Source organism: Schistocerca serialis, chromosome 4 (genome assembly GCF_023864345.2).
Source record: "Schistocerca serialis cubense isolate TAMUIC-IGC-003099 chromosome 4, iqSchSeri2.2, whole genome shotgun sequence".
In the NCBI taxonomy this organism is placed as follows: Eukaryota; Metazoa; Arthropoda; class Insecta; order Orthoptera; family Acrididae; genus Schistocerca; species Schistocerca serialis.
This window is the reverse complement of record NC_064641.1, coordinates 684455843-684477957: the sequence shown is the minus strand read 5'-3', so window position 1 is coordinate 684477957 and position 22115 is coordinate 684455843. Positions and strand designations below refer to the sequence as shown.

Here is a 22115-nt window from a genome sequence, read left to right as displayed (position 1 = left end):
TTCGAAATTCGCAGAAAATGTACACCCAGTACTACTAGCGCTTTGCAGTCCTGCTTCTAAACAGCTGCTAACGATGATACTGTGTCTGAGACAGGGATTACATTCCTGGAAAATGCACCCTTTGATTAAAGTTACCGAGCGAGGTGGAGCAGTAGTTGGCGCACTGGACTCGGATTCTGGAGAACGGGAGTTCAAATACTTGCCCCGCAATCCAAATTTGAGTTTCCCTAAATCACTCAAGGCGAATGTTGGGATGGTATCTTTGAAAGGGCACGGCAATTTTCCTTCCCTTCCTTCCTCCTTGTGTTCCGTCTCTTATTGGTCTCCAGAACATTAAAGCATTATCTTCCTTCCTTACTTCCTTCATCTTCGAGATTCAGAACGGTAACTATCCGGTATGGCTGTGCAATGATAGTAAAAATGAATCCCTTGTCATTATGTCGAACCTGACTGTTGTCTCCTAGTTTCAAGAGACAAATGATGGGATTTCTGTAATCGTGTAGGGTGTGAAATGCGTATCTGTGTCGTGGATAGCTGTGGTAAGTGGTTATGTTGCGTGAAGTTGTGTTTACGTTACGCAGGCCGCATTAGCGGAGTTTTGTTTTAACCACAACAGATGTTTTAAAAAATGTTAACGCAGTAATCAGTCTCGGAGAAGCTACTAGATATTAACATGTTTTTTAAGACATTTCTCAAACTAACTTGATTAATTAATCCTGCTTATTTATTCAGGCATTCCGCTGATGATTTTAGGTCGACAGAGCACACATAATAAAAAACGAAAAATGTTCTCTTTGCGAAAACCGTGCATGGAAGCCATAATCAGAGAAGAGCAATGTCGTTTCAGTGGAAGGAGGTGCAGCAGAGATAATAGGACATGAGTGAAACAAGTGATTAGCCTTGTGAATACAACAAAGACGTTAATATATTGTTACTGGAAAATCCATTCAGCTGTTTTATTGACGGTATGTCGGGCCTGGTGGTCTAGGGTAACCCGCGATGCTGTAAATCGAAAGACTGCGGGATCGAATCCGGTCTGCCCGCCGAATATTTCAGTCTACCTTTGTCTACCTTGGCTTCCGACTGATGTCAGGATTAGTCTAGAATGACACGTGATTCAAATTCTTAGTTAAACTGCAGGGCTGCTTTTTTTGTAGAATTGCTGGGGTAGGCTAGGGATAGCAAATCACACGGGATTATTAATATTACTGATGGTACTTCAGACCTGCTGAAGATGAAATTACGTACTTTCGAAATCGATCATATGAAGCAATCAAGAAATAAAGAAAAAACTTTTTTGGTAGATAAAGTAAAAATACTCTACCCAGTTAAGACAAAACTTTAATCATGTTGGATAACAGACGATTCTCATAAAATTTAACAGTAGTAATTAACAGTGTGTATCAGATTCTCTACTTGGACTGTTGGTAGTAAAGACAAAAATTAAGGTATTTGTATCAATTTTTTTAAAAGATAAGGATGCAGTTTATCACCCATACTAATATATATATATATATATATATATATATATATATATATATATATATATATATATATATCACTTAGAATGTCATACATGAAGCAGACGTCATTTTACAAGGGACAACCTATGTCTGGATACTTACGGCTACTGGGCTGTGGGGCGCCAAAGTTTCAGAACAGTTCAAATTTGATAATGGACGTCCTCTTCATATTCGCCACGGTTATCAGTAAGAGCTTCACATTTTGCAGTAAATTACCAAAAAAAAAAAAAAGAGAGTGTAAAATTTTCCCTCCAAATCGATGGCAGAGTGTACAATGGCAATTAGGAAACAAGGAGAAATAAGTGCGGCTGTGCGTTCATTGACTGTCGCACAGTGAATTTGTGTGATGAGGTCCTCCTCTTACGTTACATATATAGCATAGAATCCAACAGAAAATAGTGAAGAGGTTTAAGATCTGATTACCTAACATAAATTGTGTGCTGCAGGATGTGTGATCGATTCAGCGTGCTGTAAGCAGCAGAATGGTCGGGTATTCATGTTGGGAACAAGCCGTGATGCTGTTCGTCTACGACCAAGCAGATGGAAACGTTCGAGGCACAGAACCCTGTCCTCCAAATCTGGTGTGCGTACAGTCCGCCGCCTCCCTGCACGTTCGTCTGTCTGAGGAGACCCATGATCAAATAAATTCCCAAAAAGGGCTTGAAATGTGGTGTGATGTGGTTGGTGTCTGTAAGGGTACCTTTTCCAGTGTAGCCGTGCTGCTTCTCGACCGTTTCCACCTGCTTGGCCGTACACAAGCACCATCTTAGCTTTTTCCCGACATGAATATCGGGCCAGTCTGGTGCATACTGTAAGCTGTGTCAGTCACGCAGCCTGAAACACGCAACGAACACGAGGCACTTTGTCAGAGGAACTTTATTCGTTTGCGCCATCTACCGTGGCAACGACAACCTTACGGACACATGTTCACAGGACCTTTCTTTCTCCATTTCCAGTCAGGTATCCGTCGCTGCAGTTTGTCGATTTTATTAATGCTTACCCTGTATAGGTTCTCCTTACAGTTTCTAGTTTTGCGAAGTTGGTATCAAACTCAAATGTCACACCTTTGTAAACACGCAATTCGGCGCAATGGAAGGTGACATTTGTTTCACTTAACAATTTATCGAAGTAGGAACTGTTAGAAGAGCTTAGTTTGTATTTTGATGGATGTGTGCGAATGTCGCGGGTCTTTAACTAACCAGTGAGGCAGATTTGAAATTCGAGCGCGTCTCCGTGCTCTTAGCAACAATGCTTTCCTCGCAGCAGTCATTTTCATCGTTAATTCGTGACTATTTCCAAATTTGTGTAGACCTAGTTGGCTGTCCGAAGCTGACTGCAGCTCCAACCCGACTCAGCACCATGTCCGTTCGGAAGTCGGAGACACGGCGACCCGGGCACACTGGGTCGGACCCATCCATGCAGAGGTAACTCTTGCCCATTGGCCACGACATCTCTGCGCAAGGAAGGAACCGACCCACGCCCGGCACGATGACCAAGTGACGAGGTCAAAAGACCAAATACACGTCGCCCAATGAGACGACCAACCGAACGAGCAACCAGCGGTCGTTCCTGCTCCAATCTCTTTCCGTCGATAGTTCATGTGTATCGCCAACGGTCGGCGAGTATTGGCTGTCCGCACCTCACTGGCGCTCCGTCCCCGACTGAGCTCGCAATTGACCTCCCGACACACGACATCCCGGAAATACTGGAAATACTTTCGGTCGCTCCAGAGATACTACGACAGAGCACTTATCGAAAAGCGCTGCTGCTGCCACTCACGGGCAGGTAAGGCAGGAAGCTAGTGACGCCAGTAAATGGAATAAGAAATCGAGGCGGCAGTACGGTAAGACAAGAGGTGCAAGATGCACCCAAGTATCGTTCTAAATTGTAACAGAGTAAGGAAATTCATTGTTTGTGTATCTTTGTACAGGTTCTTTATAAACAAAAACCACAATATCTGCAAAAAATAGAATCGGATATATTCTTAGTCTTCATGACATCTGTGACTCATAAGCTCGACTAGAAACAATCCTTAGCACAAAGAACCGCGCATTAAATGATTAAATATGATGATACATAGGCACAATAAAGATTCGTATACTTTGCGTTTCTTAAGGATTTGAAATGTTACATGGTTAGATGCTTAGGTTTGGTATGAGACTTACTTAATATTGTTGTTGTTGCTGTGGTCTTCAGTCCTGAGACTGGTTTGATGCAGCTCTCCATGCTACTCTGTCCCGTGCAAGCTTCTTCATCTCCCAGTACTTACTGCAACCTACATCCTTCTGAACCTGTTTAGTATATTCATCTCTTGGTCTCCCTCTACGATTTTTACCCTCCACGCTGCCCTCCAATGCTAACCTAACTACAAAGCTGCTTCATTCAATTTTTTTGTGTTTCCTGCTGTTTCTAAATAGACGCATATTCTATAAAAAATTTATCGTCCGTATTTCCACTGATTGAATGAACTCAGAACGCAGATGGACGTTGTGCACACTGCTGAATATCGCCTGCCTGCTGCGTTTTGGAGTTCAAACGAAAGAACTAAACAAACTAGTGAATGGGCGGAAGATGCAGTCACGACTTGTGTACGTACAGTACTAATTGTCGCCAATATAATTAATGGCCACGCGGGATTAGCCGAGCGGTCTCAGGCGCTGCAGTCATGGACTGGGCGGCTGGTCCATGCGGAGGTTCGAATCCTCCCTCGCGCATGGGTGTGTGTGTGATTGTCCTTAGGATAATTTAGGTTAATTAGTGTGTAAGCTTAGGGACTGATGACCTTAGCAGTTAAGTCCCATAAGATTTCACACACATTTGAACTTTTTTGAATTAATGGCTAGTCACTGGGTGAAAAGAGACCATGAGGAGTGGGAAGCGAGGGGGGGGGGAGGGGGGGGGATTGAAACACTGTTCACGAAACAGCGGCGGGGAAGCAAGCATTCGGAAGTGAAGTAATGCGGCTGAGTGTTTTGCTCTAGCAAGCGCTGAGGCGTGTCTTTAGTGCAGGCGTGGGCAGCTTTTGGTGACATGCAGGTTCGATTCACTTTCTTACTTAAGCTCGCGGGCCGTTTCGTCACGTGGCTCGGCGGCAGTACTCCAAGCGCATAAAGACGAAAGTACAGCGTCCGTGACCTCGATTCTGCGGTAACGTCCCGATTTGAATGGCACTCATTTCCCGACATGCCACGCCAGCAAATTATGCGTGAAAACACACATTTCTTGAGAGTAAATTCATTTTATGTTCAACACATCTCCAGACGTTTACATTTATTTACGCGTCGTGAACATTGTTTCTTTACTAACGACGTTTTGCATGAACTCTCTTAAAAACTTCCGTTGCAATATTCTGCCACGTTTGTTCACGATACGTCAAAAACGTAAACATCTGAAGACGGGATGCCAGGCATCTTGAAATACAGAGGGATCCAAAAAAATGTATCCACTATTTAAAAGTCCATAATTGGCAATCTAATTGACGGAGTTGTTTCACATTTGGTAGTGTAATAGATTGTAGTTCCGGCAATAGCCACACAAGCGTTGTATTGCGTCGTCTTGTTTTGTCAGATGACAGTCGCCAGATAGACAGTGTTTTGTTCTTAGTTGCACCTAGTTACTGGCAAGGCTTACATTCGATGAAAGTAAGTCAGTTTTGAAGTGGTATTTTAAGTACGAAAACATTAATGAGGTTTAACGGCAATGGCGAAATGAGTGTCAAACAGAGCCACTGACACGTTTAACGCTTCGTCGCATTCGAGACAAATTTGAAGCCGAAGGCTTTGTTGAAGATGTACACAAACAAAGATCTGGGCGACCTGCACAGTAACAAGTCCAGCTAACTCCCGTCGTGTGTTACAACAATTCACTCGATCATCACAGAAGTCTGCGAGACAGTGTGCCCGTGAAACCGGAGTGAGTCGCTCAAGTGTTCGGCGAATTTTGAGGACAGCAAAGTGGAAGTGCTACATCCCACGATTGCTACACGCAATGAACGAGGACGACCCAGATCGTAGAGTGGAGTACTGCGGGTGGTTTACTAACATGGTGCGCAACGATGAAGAGTTTGCAGAGATGATTGTGTGGTCAAATGAGGCACAGTTCAAACTCAATGGTACAGTAAATCGCCACAATTGCATCTACTGGTCCGCCGAAAATCCGAACGTCCATGTAGACAAAGCCGTGAATTTGCCAGGAGTAAATGTGTGGTGTGCGTTGCCTTACCGGGTCTTGATTGGGCCATTCGTCTTTGACGGCACAGTTGCCGGTGAGGTGTACATTCAGAAGCTTCAGACATCCATTTTACCTGCCATCCGAGACTTGTATGAAGACGGAAGAGTTTACTTTCAACAAGATGAGCCTACTACCAAAATCGTGTTAGATCTCGACGAAAATCTACCAGGAAGATGGATAGGCCGTAGAGGTGCTGTGGAGTATCCACCACGTTCCCAGACCTAACTCCTCTGGACTTTTACCTGTGGGAAACACTAAAGAATGTCGTTTATCGACAAAAGCCACGCACATTGGATGAACTTCGAGAATCCATCGTACATTCAAGTGCAAATATCCAACTGAACACTTTGCAGTCAGTAGTTCGTGCTGCAGTTCGGCGGCATCGTTTGTGTGTGGATGTTAATGATGACCATTTCAAACATCTACAGTGATATCTTTAAGTTGGACTTTAAGCTACACTTTCACCAAAAATGAGACAAATCCGTCAATTAGTTTGCAAGTTATGGACTTTTAAACAGTGGATACATTTTTTGGACCCTTCTGTATAATCATGGAAAAATAAACGCTTATGAAAGTAACAGGTTGCAACCAGTTCATTATAAATTACCTTCAATAACAACAGTTGTAATGTTCTAATAAGACCACGCTCCCCCTCACTCGAATTCCTTCCGCGGGCCGGATTTAAATCAGTCGTGGACCGAATCCGTCCCGCGGCCCGCCGGTTATCCACCCGTGCTTGAGCTCACTGGCTGATCGCGACCTCTTAGGTAACATTCTTCGCTATCGCCTTCGAGGCGTTCAAAAACGAATTCTGAAACCTTCATGTTGTCGACTATCTTTGAAATGAATAGGCATTATACTTCGAATTGTGTTTTAAAAGGAATTGTTTAAACCTTATTATTGAGAAGTTGCTTTGGCCCTCAGCCGTGAATTGATCCTTGTTGTTTTAAAGAGAAAACTGTGCATTGTGTTTTCGAGGAATAAAGTTGTGTGTTCTTGTGTAACTAACAGTAACTGATCTTGGCCCCTTTCCACAAGCTGATCCGCTCCGTCATGCGATACCGGATTTCAGAAGGGATCGGTTGGTAAGCCATATTATGAGACATCAAGGGATCACCAGTTTAGTACTGGAGGGAAGTGCGGGGGGGGGGGGGGGGGGGGGGAAATCGTACAGGGAAACCAAGAGATGAATACAGCAAGCAGATTCAGAAGAACGTGGGTTGCAGTATTTACTTGGAGATGAAGAGGGTTGCACAAGATAGAGTAGGATGGAGAGCTGCATCAAACCAGTCTTCCGACTGAAGATCACAACAGAAACAAAATTCACTTCAGTGTACTCGAGAAATGGCAGCTGTGATGAACTGTGATCACTCCAGCATTGTGCGACATTTTCATGAAATGTGAAGGTTCAAAAAAAAAAAATCTGCGGGTGGCCATATGCGCATCTCTGTTTGCTCGCCATCAATTGGCTCATGAACAACACCGAACATTCCGATCATGTGTCGTTACTGGTGACGAGAAAAGAAAGCATTAGTAGAGCTCAAACAAAGCAGCAACTCCCCATACAAACACCTGCGCACATTCGCTAAAGATAATGTTATGCGCCTGGTGGAACAACAACGGTGTGGTGTACTGCACATTGCTTCCACAAGGTGTAATCATCACTGTTGACATTTAATGTCAACAAATGAGACATCTTGCAGACGCAGTCTAAGAACAACGACTGCATGAAGCGATAGTACCCCACGATAATGCACGCCAGTATTCAGCTAGACTGACAAACAACACTATACGGGAGTTGGATTGGAAAGTCATTCCAGAACCACTTCACTCAGCTGATATTGCGCTCTCAGATTTTCACCTTTTCCGCTCCCCATCGAACATTCCTCAAGGAACTACCTTTCTGGATGAAAATGCACTCCGAACATGGATCGACTAGCTCTTCGCCTCAAAACCATGTATTTTCTACAGTCGTTGAATCGAAAAGTTACCGCAGACTATTGTAAATCGGGAACGAGGATATATTATTGATGGCTAATGACTCTGTTATGTGAGTCTGTTGTGTTTATTAAACTTATGGAAAAGCGCTACGAACTTACGCACCAACCCAATAATTGCACCTACAGTACCGCTGTCTGCATCATGACGCATGCAGACCTCCCCATCACTGTAACGTCCATGGTTCGTACATTTATCCGTATTTAAAGAAAATTGCCATTCATCTCAGAAACAGAAACGAGTGTCGAATCAAAACCCCTTTCAGCCGCCTAAATTTCCAAACGGTTATTTTATCGCGCAACCAGTTTCGGCAATATTTTACGCCGTCTTCAACCCCCCCCCCACCCCCCCCCCCCCCCTGGCAGACGTGTAGTTGGAAGATTCCCACTTTAGGTCCAGTCAAAATAGGGGCCAGCATTCAATGAGTGGTCTCCGTAGATTTTTGATACAGTGACCCCTTCGGTCATCACTTGTCGACTTGTTATTCGCCTCAAGACCGCGTGATTTCTACAGTCGTTGAATCGAAAAGTCACCCCAGACTGTTGCAGCTCGAAATTTACCCTGATTTAAAGGAAATTGTCATGCATCACAGCAAACAGAAATGAGTGTAGAATCAAAACACCTTCCATCCGTCTAAATTTCCAAATTGTTGGGCCTGCCGCGGTGGCCGAGCGGTTCCAGGTGCTTCACTCAGGAACCGCGCGACTGCTACGGTCGCAGGTTAGCTAGGTTTAAGTAGTTCTAAGTTCTAGGGCACTGATGACCTCAGATGTTAAGCCCCATAGTGCTCAGAGCCATTTGAACCATTTTTTTTTTTTCAAATTGTTATTTTATTCAGCAACTAGTTTTGGCGATATATTACGTCCTCTTTAGGCCCTCTGAAAGACATATACTAGGGAGACTCCCACTTTAAGACGAGTGAAAATAGGGGCCAGCATTCAATGAGTGGTCTATGTAGATTTTTGACCCAGCGGCCCCTTGGATCATCACTTGCCGACTTGTCAGATGTGTCAAAAATCTACAGAGACCGGTCAGTGAATGATGGCCCCTATTTTGGCTGGACTAGAGGTGGGAATCACCCTATACGTGGGTCAGGGGTACTGAAGATGGCATAAAATATTGCCGAAACTGTTTGCTCAAAAAAATAACAATTTGGAAATTTAGACGGCTGGAGGGTATTTTGATTCGACATTCGACTATCCCGCAACCAGCTGTAATGAGGATGGACGTAGTGAAACTTAAACAGAAATTATGTCTAAATCTCCTTGAATCCCCCTACAGTCAGTCAACGGTTATACGAGTTATACGAGTGAGAATTTTAGAACATGTTTTTTCAAATGGTTCAAATGGCTCTGAGCACTATGGGACTCAACTGCTGAGGTCATTAGTCCCCTAGAACTTAGAACTAGGTAAACCTAACTAACCTAAGGACATCACAAACATCCATGCCCGAGGCAGGATTCGAACCTGCGACCGTAGCGGTCTTGCGGTTCCAGACTGCAGCGCCTTTAACCGCACGGCCACTTCGGCCGGCAGAACATGTTTTTTGCTCGAGTATCATGTCATTTCTGGAAACCCAGAATCTACTATGTAGGAATCAACATGGATTCCGGAAACAGCGATCGTGTGAGACCCAACTCGCTTTATTTGTTCATGAGACCCAGAAAATATTAGATACAGGCTCCCAGGTAGATGCTATTTTTCTTGACTTCCGGAAGGCGTTCGATACAGTTCCGCACTGTCGCCTGATAAACAAAGTAAGAGCCTACGGAATATCAGACCAGTTGTGTGGCTGGATTGAAGAGTTTTTAGCAAACAGAACACAGCATGTTGTTATCAATGGAGAGACGTCTACAGACGTTAAAGTAACCTCTGGCGTGCCACAGGGGAGTGTTATGGGACCATTGCTTTTCACAATATATATAAATGACCTAGTAGATAGTGTCGGAAGTTCCATGCGGCTTTTCGCGGATGATGCTGTAGTATACAGAGAAGTTGCAGCATTAGAAAATTGTAGCGAAATGCAGGAAGATCTGCAGCGGATAGGCACTTGGTGCAGGGAGTGGCAACTGACCCTTAACATAGACAAATGTAATGTATTGCGAATACATAGAAAGAAGGATCCTTTATTGTATGATTATATGATAGCGGAACAAACACTGGTAGCAGTTACTTCTGTAAAATATCTGGGAATATGCGTGCGGAACGATTTGAAGTGGAATGATCATATAAAATTAATTGTTGGTAAGGCGGGTACCAGGTTGAGATTCATTGGGAGAGTGCTTAGAAAATGTAGTCCATCAGCAAAGGAGGTGGCTTACAAAACACTCGTTCGACCTACACTTGAGTATTGCTCATCAGTGTGGGATCCGTACCAGATCGGTCTGACGGAGGAGATAGAGAAGATCCAAAGAAGAGCGGCGTGTTTCGTCACAGAGTTATTTGGTAAGCGTGATAGCGTTACGGAGATGTTTAATAAACTCAAGTGGCAGACTCTGCAAGAGAGGCGCTCTGCATCGCGGTGTAGCTTGCTCGCCAGGTTTCGAGAGGGTGCGTTTCTGGATGAGGTATCGAATATATTGCTTCCCCCTACTTATACCTCCCGAGGAGATCACGAATGTAAAATTAGAGAGATTCGAGCGCGCACGGAGGCTTTCAGACAGTCGTTCTTCCCGCGAACCATACGCGACTGGAACAGGAAAGGGAGGTAATGACAGTGGCACGTAAAGTGCCCTCCGCCACACACCGTTGGGTGGCTTGCGGAGTATCAATGTAGATGTAGATGTAGATGAACTGTTGTTTATGGTGTCTTCTTTCTCTATGAACGCAGGGCGTGTGGCGTGTTGTCGCAATGCTGGGCGACTGATTTCGCGTGGCGCGGCCTGGCCATGGAGCTGTTCCGGCGGGGCGCCATCTTCGCGACGTTCTTCGGCTCGTGCCTGGCGATCGCGCTGCTGGTGGCGGCCCTGGGCACCAAGTTCTGGGTGGTGGCGCGCGCGCGCCGCATCCCCAACCCGCACGAGTCGGACGGCCGCGTCCACTTCGGTCTCTTCGACGGCAAGAAGGAGCTCAACGTCGCCTACGGATGGCGCACCTACGAGATCGACAGTGAGTATGCAGCCTAGCCCGTGCTCCTGTCACTTGATTTGGGGCTCACGCGTTTATTATTAAACAAGCTGCTATGCCTCAAGCCTAAGTAAAAAAGGCAACTATGTATTGTATGTTAACCGGGGACCTAGAAACGACGGAGAGGCTCCGTCCCCGCCGCAGCCGCAGTGATCCACAACCATACGACGACCACCACAGTCCACTTCATCCCTCCGCCGCCCAACACCGAACACAGGGTTATTGTACGCTTCGGCCCCCGGTGGGCCCCCCAGGGAACGTCTCACACCAGACGAGTGTAACCGCTATGTTTGCGTGGTAGAGTAATGGTGGTGTACGCGTACGTGGAGAACTTGTTTGCGCAGCAATCGCCGACATAGTGTGACTGAGGCGGAATAAGGGGAACCTGCCCGCATTCGACGACGCAGATGGAAAACAGCCTAAAAACCATCCACAGACTGGCCGGTTCACCGGACCTCGACACAAATCCGCCGGGTGGATTCGTGCCGGGGACCAGGCGTTCCTTCCCGCCCGGGAAGCCGTGAATTAAACCGCACGGCCAACCGGGCGGGCGGCAACTATGTTATTCCACCAACTTTTAAATTTCAACGAGGACACGGCATCAAGATGACAGTGTAGTAGTAGTACGTTCAATTTAAAATTCATTTCGCTTACCGGTAGTCAAGTATACAGGTGGAAACACACAACTTTTTCACCTTGAAAAACTTCTGCGACATTGAAGATAGTTATAATCTCTACTGACCTACACAAATAGTGAACAGGGGCACATGATGTCACCGTAACTTTATTAATCAGATGTTTGCGTTTTTGAAAGCATTCTGCCTGGAGCAAACATAATTTTCTTGTCTTTTTGCCCATACACGTCCCAGTGACGCTTTAGCATTACCAGCGGGTTCCCTTTATTTTTCGCAATACCACAAACTGTTGTTCATGTAGCTGTCTGTCAAGTACAGTGTAGCCGTAAACCACCCTGTAGAGATTTTCCGCCTTTTCCGTATTTACGGAAAGTACTGCAAAGTTTCTGTGAAGTTCCATTCTTAATTTCGGACGATGACAGCAATAAAAGTAACTGAAAGCTCGAGATCTTTACCCACACTATGGTAACAGAGGAAATTTTATCCTTAATGCCCGCTTAGATAAATTGTGTTACAGTTCGTAAACTGACTGCTAAGCTCTCGTTGTGAAGATCTACATCTACATGAATAATCTGTAAATCACACTTAAGTGCGTGGCAGAGGGTTCATCGAACCATTTTCACAAAAATTCTCTATTATTCCAATCTCGAACAGCGCCCGGAAATAGCGAACAGATATATCTTCCCGTGCGTGCTCTGACTTCCCTTATTTTATTATGATGATCGTTTCTCCCTACGTAGGTCGGCGTCAACAAAATATGTTCACATTCTGAGGAGAAATTTGGTGATCTAATTTCGTAAGAAGATTCCGCCGCAACGAAAAACGCATTTGTTTTAATGATGTCCACCCCAAATCCTGTATCATGTCAGCAAAACTCTCTGCCCCAATTTTGCGATAATACAGAATGTACTGCTGTTCTTTGAACTGTCTTGATGTTCTCCGTTAATCCTATCTGGTAAGGATCCCAGACCGCGCAGCAGTACTCCCAAACAGAATGGACAAGCGTGGAGTAGGCAGTCTCTCTAGTAGCTCAGTTACGTTTTCTAAGCGTTATGCCGGTAAAATGCAGTATTTGGTCCGCCTTCTCCACAACATTTTCTATGTGTTCCTTCCAATTTAAATTGTTCGTATTTGTAATTCCTAGGTTTTTAGTTAAATTTGCGGCCTTTATTTATTTCACACATTTCAAAGTATTACCTTGTGGCGTAGAACAAATTGTATCTATAGCTACAGCAGGACATTAATTGTGGACACTTTATAGATGTTCATTAAATACACTACTGGCCATTGAAACTGATACACCACGAAGATGACGTGCTACAGACCCGAAATTTAACCGACAGGAAGAAGATGCTGTGATATGCAAATGATTAGCTTTTCAGAGCATTCACACAAGGTTGGCGCCGGTAGCGACACCGTCAACATGCTAACATCAGGAAAGTTTCCAACCGATTTCTCATACACAAACAGCAGATGACCGGCGTTGCCTGGTGAAACGTTCGTGTGATGCCTCGTGCAAGGAGGAGAAAAGCGTACCATCACGTTTCCGACTTTGATAAAGGTCGGATTGTATCCTATCGCGATTGCGGTTTATCGTATCGCGACATTGCTGCTCGCGTTGGTCGAGATTCAATGACTGTTAGCAGAATATGGAATCGGTGGGCTCAGGAGGGTAATACGTAACGCCGTGCTGGATCCCAACGACCTCGTATCACTAGCAGTCGAGATGACAGGCATCTTATCCCGCATGGCTGTAACGGATCGTGCAGCCACGTCTCGATCCCAGAGTCAACAGATGGGGACGTTTGCAAGACAACAACCACCTGCACGAACAGTTCGACGACGTTTGCAGCAGCATGGACTATCAGTTCGGAGACCATGGCTGCGGTTACCCTTGACGCCGCATCACAGACAGGAAACACTGCGATGGTGTACTCGACGACGAACCTGGGTGCACGAATGGTAAAACGTCATTTTTTCGAATGAATCCAGGTTCTGTTTACAGCATCTGATGGTCGCGTCCGTGTTTGGCGACATCGCTGGGAAGCGTGTATTCGTCATCGCCATACTGGCGTGTCACACGGCGTGATGGTATGGGCAGCCATTGGTTACACGTCTCGGTCACCTCTCGTTCGCAGTGACGGCACTTGGAACAGTGGACGTAGCATTTCAGATGTGTTACGACCCGTGGCTCTATCCTTCCTTCGGTCCCTGCGAAAACCTACATTTCAGCAGGATAATGCACGACCGCATATTGCAGGTCCTGTACGGGCCTTTCTGGATACAGAAAATATTCGACTGCTGCCCTGGCCAGCACATTCTCCAAATCTGACACCAATTGAAAACGTCTGGTCAATGGTGTCCGAGCAACTGGCTCGTCACAATACGCCAGTTACTACTCTTGATGAACTGTGGTATCGTGTTGAAGCTGCATGGGCAGCTGTACCTGTACACGCCATCCAAGCTCTGTTTGACTCAATGCCCAGGTGTATCAAGGCCGTTGTTACGGCCAGAGGTGGTTGTTCTGGATACTGATTTCTCAGGGTCTATGCACCCAAATTGCGTGAAAATGTAATCACATGTCAGTTCTAGTATAATATTTTTGTCCAATGAATACCCGTTTATCATCTGTATTTCTTCTTGGTGTAGCAATTTTAATGGCCAGTAGTGTATTCCAGCCAGGATTTTATTTGAGCTGAAATATACATTATAATTCATTAGAAAGATTTGAGTTGAAATATAAAAATTTAATTAAAATCTAAACAAAATAATCCCAATTCAACAATTTCTAAAAGTTACAAATTATTTGGAATAGACGTTAGTGCCATGTTTCTCAGCTTTTCTGGTGGGATATCTATTTGATGTAATCACCGCCTCCATTGTGTGCTACATCGAGTCTTCCAGATGATGACCTTCTGGGTTAACAACTCGGAACCAGGAACTGACGATGGCCTACAGCAGCTCCCTCTTGTTGCTGGGATTCCACCGTGTAACTACAATTTTCAGCCGTTTCCGCAAGTTCTAAATCGGCCTGAGGTCGGTACTCTTTCCAGGCCAAGTCAGCATACTAATGTGATGGTCAGCGAATCATTTCTTACTGATTCTAGTGCTGTGACGTGACGGTCTGCCTTGCTGAACGATTCTCTGAATGTTGTTACCTTGAAACATGAATAGAGGGCAGAAATTTCAACACTAGTAATTCTTCTTTGTACCTTTTGGCCTTAATGTTGCCCCCAAACATTTGCAGACCCATAATGCCGAGTCTTGCAGTGCAGCTCCCCGTAATGACACCGATAGGATGCTTCATAGTGGCAGTGGTGCATTAAAGCAACAATTTTTCGCCTGTACGACGATGAAAGAAATGAATTCCATCCCTCCCAAAGCCACTGATCTTAGTGTCGTCATTCAAAATGAGATTAGCCTGGTCTTCCTTCCATCAGACCCTGTGAGCAAAAGCCCACTGCATACGTTTCTGACTAAATTTTTCCGGATAAGACTTCCTACTTGGAGTGCTCTCTCGTAAACCATTTTCAGGGAGTTAACTTTTTATACCTGCGATTCACAGTCATGCAGAACTTTATAAAAGATGTCATATGAGTAGCATGTAAACAGTAATCTGCCGCTGCAGTTTAGTGCATATGTGACTAGTGATAGGCTAACGACCATGAGTGTCTACAGACTATGTTGTTTTATGACATATAGATAGGTGTGCTCGCAATATGTAACAGCGTCACGAACGTATTTAATAGTAATGACAAAGACATATAAATGTGTCAGCTCATTTTAAGTTGACATGACTTAAAGCCACAAAAAAATGTGCACTTGATAATGGCCTAAGGCCGAAATTGCAGTCGTGAAATAAAGAAAGTGTTACAGTCACTGGCGTAAATATGTCTTTAAAAAAAATTCACAAAAGTTTTGTCTGACTGTTTGATCAGAAACTTCAACCCCTTGAGTATTGGAGATGGCATGTACATCTTTTGTGGTATACCGACGACTTTGCAGAGAAATACGGCTTAGTCCACGACAGTCTTCAACAGTTAAGGTTCCTTTTCTGCCGGTTCTTGCAGCGGCTTTGGCTGACGCAAATTCTTGCAGACTTTCCTCGTACCCGACTAAGCAGCTCTTCTCGCAGTTTCTATGGTATTTCTGCATAAGTACAACCTTCTTCACAAAGTGTTATTGTCTTACTTACCCGGCCACTACGGCCAAGCGGCTCTAGGCGCTTCAGTCCGGAACCGCGCTGCTGCTACGGTCGCAGGTTCGAATCCTGCCTAGGGCATGGATGTGTGTGATGTCCTTAGGTTAGTTAGGTTTAAGTAGTTCTAAGTCTAGGGGACTCACGACCTCAGATGGTAAGTCCCATAGTGCTTAGAGCCATTGGAACCATTTTTTGTCTTACTCATTTCATCACGACCTACGTACATCTCGCGATGTCAAACTGAATGAAGAGTTCAGTGAAATGTCCAAAACTGGTGTCACTACCGTGACTGCAGCACGAAACATTGCCGGCCAGCAGGTGCCAGCGATCTAGCGCACAGTATTCGACGGCTACCGTCCGTGAGCTGGTGGAACGGTAGCGGCTCTGCGCTGAAGGTCGCCCTAGGGGAAAGGTTCGTGACTCAGGCCTTGCCACTGCCTTGCAGACCCCTTTCGTCCGGGTGACCGCTTTACACAAGAAGCAAACTTCCTGCACTGCACAGCATGCATGACGTTCCTCGAGTGGTGGTTTGAACTGGGGAAAAACTATCAGACTGGCTGCCAGCGTAGAAATCTTAGGACGCTACAGCATATCACTTCCTGTAGGTACATTAGGACACCTAACAATTATATTAACAGTGCCTCCTTCATAGCTTATGTCAAATTTTTAAACAAAATCAGCCCAAAACATACAGTGCGTCCAAGATAAAAGCGGCATCGTTTGCTAAAGAACATGTGGCCTTACAGTTTCCTTCTCTTCCGATCATCTGACGGGCGTGGTTAACTGACATAGTGTCACTTGTTGCTTGCTGCTTGAAAGCATAGAGATTCCATTATCAGTTATTCAAAAAGTGTATGCCGCGTTCTGTGAACGAAAGGGTGTACACTAGGGCTGCTCACAAACTATCGATGTGTAGATACATCGATACCATTTCCAAAATGAGTCGATATACCGGACGATGACGGTTGAACGCGATTTATCGATATATCGATTCGATGTGGCATTATGGAGTGCCGAGATTTTTATTTTATATTTTGTAACAGTTTTCGGTAATTATTTAAAGATCTCCTTCTGAAACATGTAATGGTACTTGAATTACGTAACCATTACGGCACCTCACCTCAACCTCTCGATACCAGCAATGTTCTACTGTGTTTCTGTAAAATAGTCAACATATTTCTGTGACAACATTCAGATTTGATTTCATTAATGTAGAGGTTCTTCGATACATCGATATGTATATATTGCAATGATATTATTCTTATGTGTATTCTTTCTTTTGTCTCTATGAACTCTGACGTACTTGTAACTCTGATTTTTGGGCGCGCAAGCGGTTATTAGAGAGTCATGCTTTGGTCGTCATGTTAAAAAGACGCAAATTGTAGTCAGTTTATGAAATGTGAACTTTAACAGTGAGGAAGATATTTTCGAGTATGTTTTATATTGCGAAGTGATGTTTTGGAACGAGTTACGTGATATTGCAACAAACGTAATAAAAAAGAAGTGTAACTTAAATTCGGAGTGCTGATTACTTTTTTACATCACCATTGTCCTAACTTGCAAAAGTTTAATCTTCAAGAATGGTTTATGAAACACATCTATAAAACTTTTGAATATCGCAGAATAACACCTAGGCCTCTTCGAATCCGAGCTTGGAATCATCACTACCTAGATTTTCGACGATTGAGCCATGAGTTCACAACGAGACCAGCGTGGGAAACACGAAAAGATGAGTGCCTAGTTTATCCATTATTTCAAGAAATGACTTTATTAGCTGTGCTCTAATGACACCTGCCACATAATATAACTTTGTTGTTGCCCGAAAATGCAATATTTAGCAGCGTGAGCAACACTACAATCATAATTAATTTTTGACCTTTGTTGTGGTAGGGTTGTTAGAAACTGTAGTAGAACTTTTTGCGCTTTCATCACGTCCAGTCTTTCTCTTTGATTGTGTGGAGCACTTACATGTGGCACAAAAGAAGATGTCCAATTGCACTGTTCCACTGCGGAATATGAATGGAATAACAAGTAAAGAAATACCACACCAGTGCGTTGAAAAACAATTCTCAACGCAAGTAGTGTGCTGTTTCTTGACATCGGGCTTCTTCAAAATCATTTGCTGAAAATGATGAGCAAGAATCTAAGTAACAAGATTGGTCTGTGCGGTGGGAGGAGATGTGTGAAGGAAATGTTGACGTAATCGGCGCTCGGTGCCACCAATAGAAGCTGCAACGTTTAGCTTCACCCTGCGATTTTGACACTACAACTGCTAGGTCGCTGACGTTGGCATTAATGAAAAAAACAGGCAAGTCGACATGAAGCGTTCGGGATAAATCCGATGTGTGACGACCCATCGGACACCTTTTCTTGTGCTACTTACATCCAGTTACCATTGTTAGCAAAGTGGTTATCGCTAAACCTGGAAGTCCAACTTTTCCTTGCAGACTGATAGCTTGTTGATATACAGAATATCTAATAATAAATTAATACTTAAATATACAGCTCTAAAACAGGCAGTTTATTTACAATCTGTGGTGTGCGTACTGTAAGACCTTCAGTACACACACCATCAGATTATTTGAGTTGTCGCTCTAACGAAGTAGGCGAGTGTCAGCAATATGTCTCGTGGTCTTATCGTGGCGTGTTTATCTTCTGCCGTTAGGTCAGACGATAGAAATGCCACTTGCACGCTTAGAGTAGCAGATTGACAGTGACCAACTTTAAGCAGAACTTGATTAATTTTCACACACATTTATTAAAATAATAACAAGCATAAAAATTACTTAACTTGGTTCTGGATGCTATTTACAATCGACAATCTGAAGTTCCTTTGGTATTGGTACGTTAATCTTATTCTCACATATATCTCTGATACTTGACAAAAGTGTTTATACCTTTATCTTCATGGCTATGTACAGGAATATGGTAATGTTATTAGGCGCAGACTGAAACTTGACTATAGACTGGTGCAGACCAATGTAGAACTCGTACAGACTGGTACAGACAAATCTAGAACTCGTACAGACTGGTACAGACTAATGCAGAATAGTACAGACTGGTGCAGACAAATGCAGACTGACTAATCGGAGGTCTGTACACTGCGCGAGTGTGATCCGCGAGGAGAAAAGGTTCTACGTTAGCAGCAATCTCATTGGCTGCGTTACATATTAATACGCGGATCGGCGGAAGCAGAATCTGGCCCGTCTCTGTGGCAGGGCCATCTCGTAGTGCGGAGACGGTAACTTTAAATATCGATATTTTGGATTCCCGGTATTTATAGAAATATCAACAGTCCTGGTGCACACCGTGTGTTACGTATAAGTGTAGATATTTTTTATGTGTGGTAACTTAATATGTACAGGTCTTTGTCGCCTTAAAGGCGTTCTTGACTAACGTCAGTCTCAAACGTAACTAACACTCACGACCTTACTGCGTATATTTAAGGTAAAACTGATTTTCATTCTCATAGTGGCGCTAATAGCGACAGTCTTACGCGACTGGAGCGAAATTTTAATATATATCATCTTTCAGATGTACAAACACGCGTACCAACTTTCGTTTGTTTCGTACAACTCTTTCCTGGTGTTCCGTTCTTTTCCGTCAGTATATGTGCAATATGATAAATGACTATTTGTAAATGACTGGTTACGTGGCTCCTTACTTCTGACTGGCAGAAATTATAAGGCTTCATGCTGCCAGTGCTTTGTGTCTGACCACTTCCAGTAATAGTAACAACACTGGAAGAAGTGCCAAAAGATCTTAACAGGCACTTGAAAACTATTGCTATTGATGAAATATCCATCTGCCAACTACAAAAAACCACTTTATAGAGATATGCAGGCAATATTCGCCGATACGTCGCCAAGTCCTAGACGCCTGGGCAGTGTCCAACTAGTGATAAAATACGAAATCCAGCATAGTTAACTCATTTTCTTACTGTTATAAACAAATGTATAATAATAATACAGTAACTATGTAAGCTGTACGCCAGTATAGTAGCCATTATATAGATACTGTTGCTTTGTACTGTCAGTAGGTTCGTTCATCCGTTGCGAGCTTTACAATGAAGCAATTTCTTTTCCACTGCGGGAACTATATACAACAGGGAGAATGCATTTTCATTCGATATTTAATTATAAGTGACGTCTCTATCTTAGTTTTAGTGTCGCAGATGAAAAAAAAGTGTAGTTACTGATAACTAACTAACGCAGTTAGAATTACACTACTGGCCATAAAAACTGCTACACCAAGAAGAAATGCAGATGATAAACGGGCATTCATTGGACAAATATATTATACTACAACTGACATGTGATTAAATTTTCACGCAATTTGTGTACATAGATCCTGAGAAATCAGTACCCGGAACAACCACCTCTGGCCGTAATAACGGCCTTGATACGCCTGGGCATTCACTCAAACGGAGCTTGGATGGCGTGTACAGGTACAGCTGCCCATGCAGCTTCAACGCGATACCACAGTTCATCAAGAGTAGTGACTGGCGTATTGTGACGAGGCAGTTGCTCGGCCACCATTGACCAGACGTTTTCAATTGGTGACAGATCTGGAGAATGTGCTGGCCAGGCCAGTAGTCGAACATTTTCTGTATACTGAAAGGCCCATACAGGACCCGCAACATGCGGTCGTGCATTATCCTGCTGAAATGTAGGTTTTCGCAGGGAAGGAACGAAGGGTAGAGCCGCGGGTCGTAACACATCTGAAATGTAACGTCCACTGTTCAAAGTGCCGTCAATGCGAACAAAAGGTGACCGAGACGTGTAACCAATGGCACCCCATACCATTACACCGGGTGATACGCCAGTATGGCGATGGCGAATACACGCTTACAATGTGCGTTCATATACTGCTAACAGTCATTGGATCTCGACCAACGCGAGCAGCAATGTCGCGATACGATAAACCGCAATCGCGATAGGCTACAATCCGACCTTTATCAAAGTCGGAAACGTGATGGAAAGCATTTCTCCTCCTTACACGAGGCATCACAATAACGTTTCACCAGGCAACGCCGGTCAACTGCTGTTTGTGTATGAGAAATCGGTTGGAAACTTTCCTCGTGTCAGCACGTTGTAGGTGCCGCCACCGGCGCCAACCTTGTGTGAATGCTCTGAGAAGCTAATCATTTGCATATCACAGCATCTTCTTCCTGTCGGTTAAATTTCGCGTCTGTAGCACGTCATCTTCGTGGTGTAGCAATTTTAATGGCAAGTAGTGTACATTGTTTTGAATAGTAATAACGGTAATGTTCTTTTGATAATAATTTAGTTTCGTGACAGCACACATTCTAACCTTTATGTTTTGCGCCTCAGAAAGAAGTAACCGCAGCCCTATAGCACGATGACCTGAGCAGCAAGTAGAGTAGGTGACGGCAGGCCGTCAGTATCTTGTGGGAACCGTTTGGAGGTAACGGTGTGGAACGCGGGACAAGGCCGGAACGCGGTGCCAAACGGGTGCATTGCGTGGCGCGTGGGAGGCGGCTCGTGGCATGTGGCATGTAGGTCGTGTCACGGCCCCACCCCCGCCCCCGTCACCTCCGCCTCCAGGGGAGGCGGCGCGCTACCGCCAACAGCCGACCTTTTTCCGCTTGACCCAGGACCCCGCCTCCTCTAGTCCTTGCCTCTTTACCGTTTCCGTGACACACGCGGGTTGCGTCTCTGATACCCACCTTAGCGTCGTCCTGTCACATACAACAGTCAACCTGTCGGCGGTGATTCGTGTCTAGATGGTACTTGGAACTTGTGTCGGTGGCTACGAAAAAGAAGGAGTCTAACGTCCCGCCGATGTCCAAGCTCTGAATCGCGAAAGATGGAGACAGAAATGGGCTTTGTCCTACCTAAGGAACCATTCTTACATGTATCGTAAGCGATTTAAGAAAATCATGGAAAATCTGAGTGTGGGTACTTCGAAATTAATTCGCTGACTGACAATTCATTGACATGTGCTTTATTAGGTACGGAACTACTGTCCAATAGTGACACATGAAAGCTTGTTCCACACAGGGAGTCGAACCTGGATTTCCTGCTTAACACGAGTGGTCGCCTGAACCACTTTGGCTTGGCTATCTGTGGACTTCACAGGTCGTAGTCCACCAAATTCGTCACCTAACTTGAATTCCCATAACGGAAATGTCTGTCTTACATGCCTAGGCGGGCACACGACGGCAACAATATTAGTCACGATTCCTTGTTGTCTCATTCACCGTACTGCGCGGATCGAAGTAATGTTGCGAGCATTAGGTGATGAATTTAGTGGACTGTGAGTCCCGGTCTGGTAAATATTTTCATACGTCACTATTGGGTAGTGCATCCACACCCAGTACAGCCGAGGTCGAGGAATTCGCAGGGAGACGATAAATTTCGAAGTATCTCATATACGAGG

At 44.5% G+C, this 22115-nt stretch overlaps 1 protein-coding gene across 1 annotated transcript in view; it reads left to right on the top strand.

Annotated features, from left to right (window-relative positions):
• The window catches only part of LOC126473176 (uncharacterized), a 196531-nt gene that overhangs the window by 30995 nt on the left and 143421 nt on the right, over positions 1–22115 (top strand). The window contains exon 2 of the mRNA XM_050100064.1: positions 10582–10859. Within this exon, the coding sequence (XP_049956021.1) occupies positions 10640–10859 (220 nt within the window). The 5' untranslated portion in view covers positions 10582–10639. The remainder of the gene's footprint in view (positions 1–10581; positions 10860–22115) is intronic.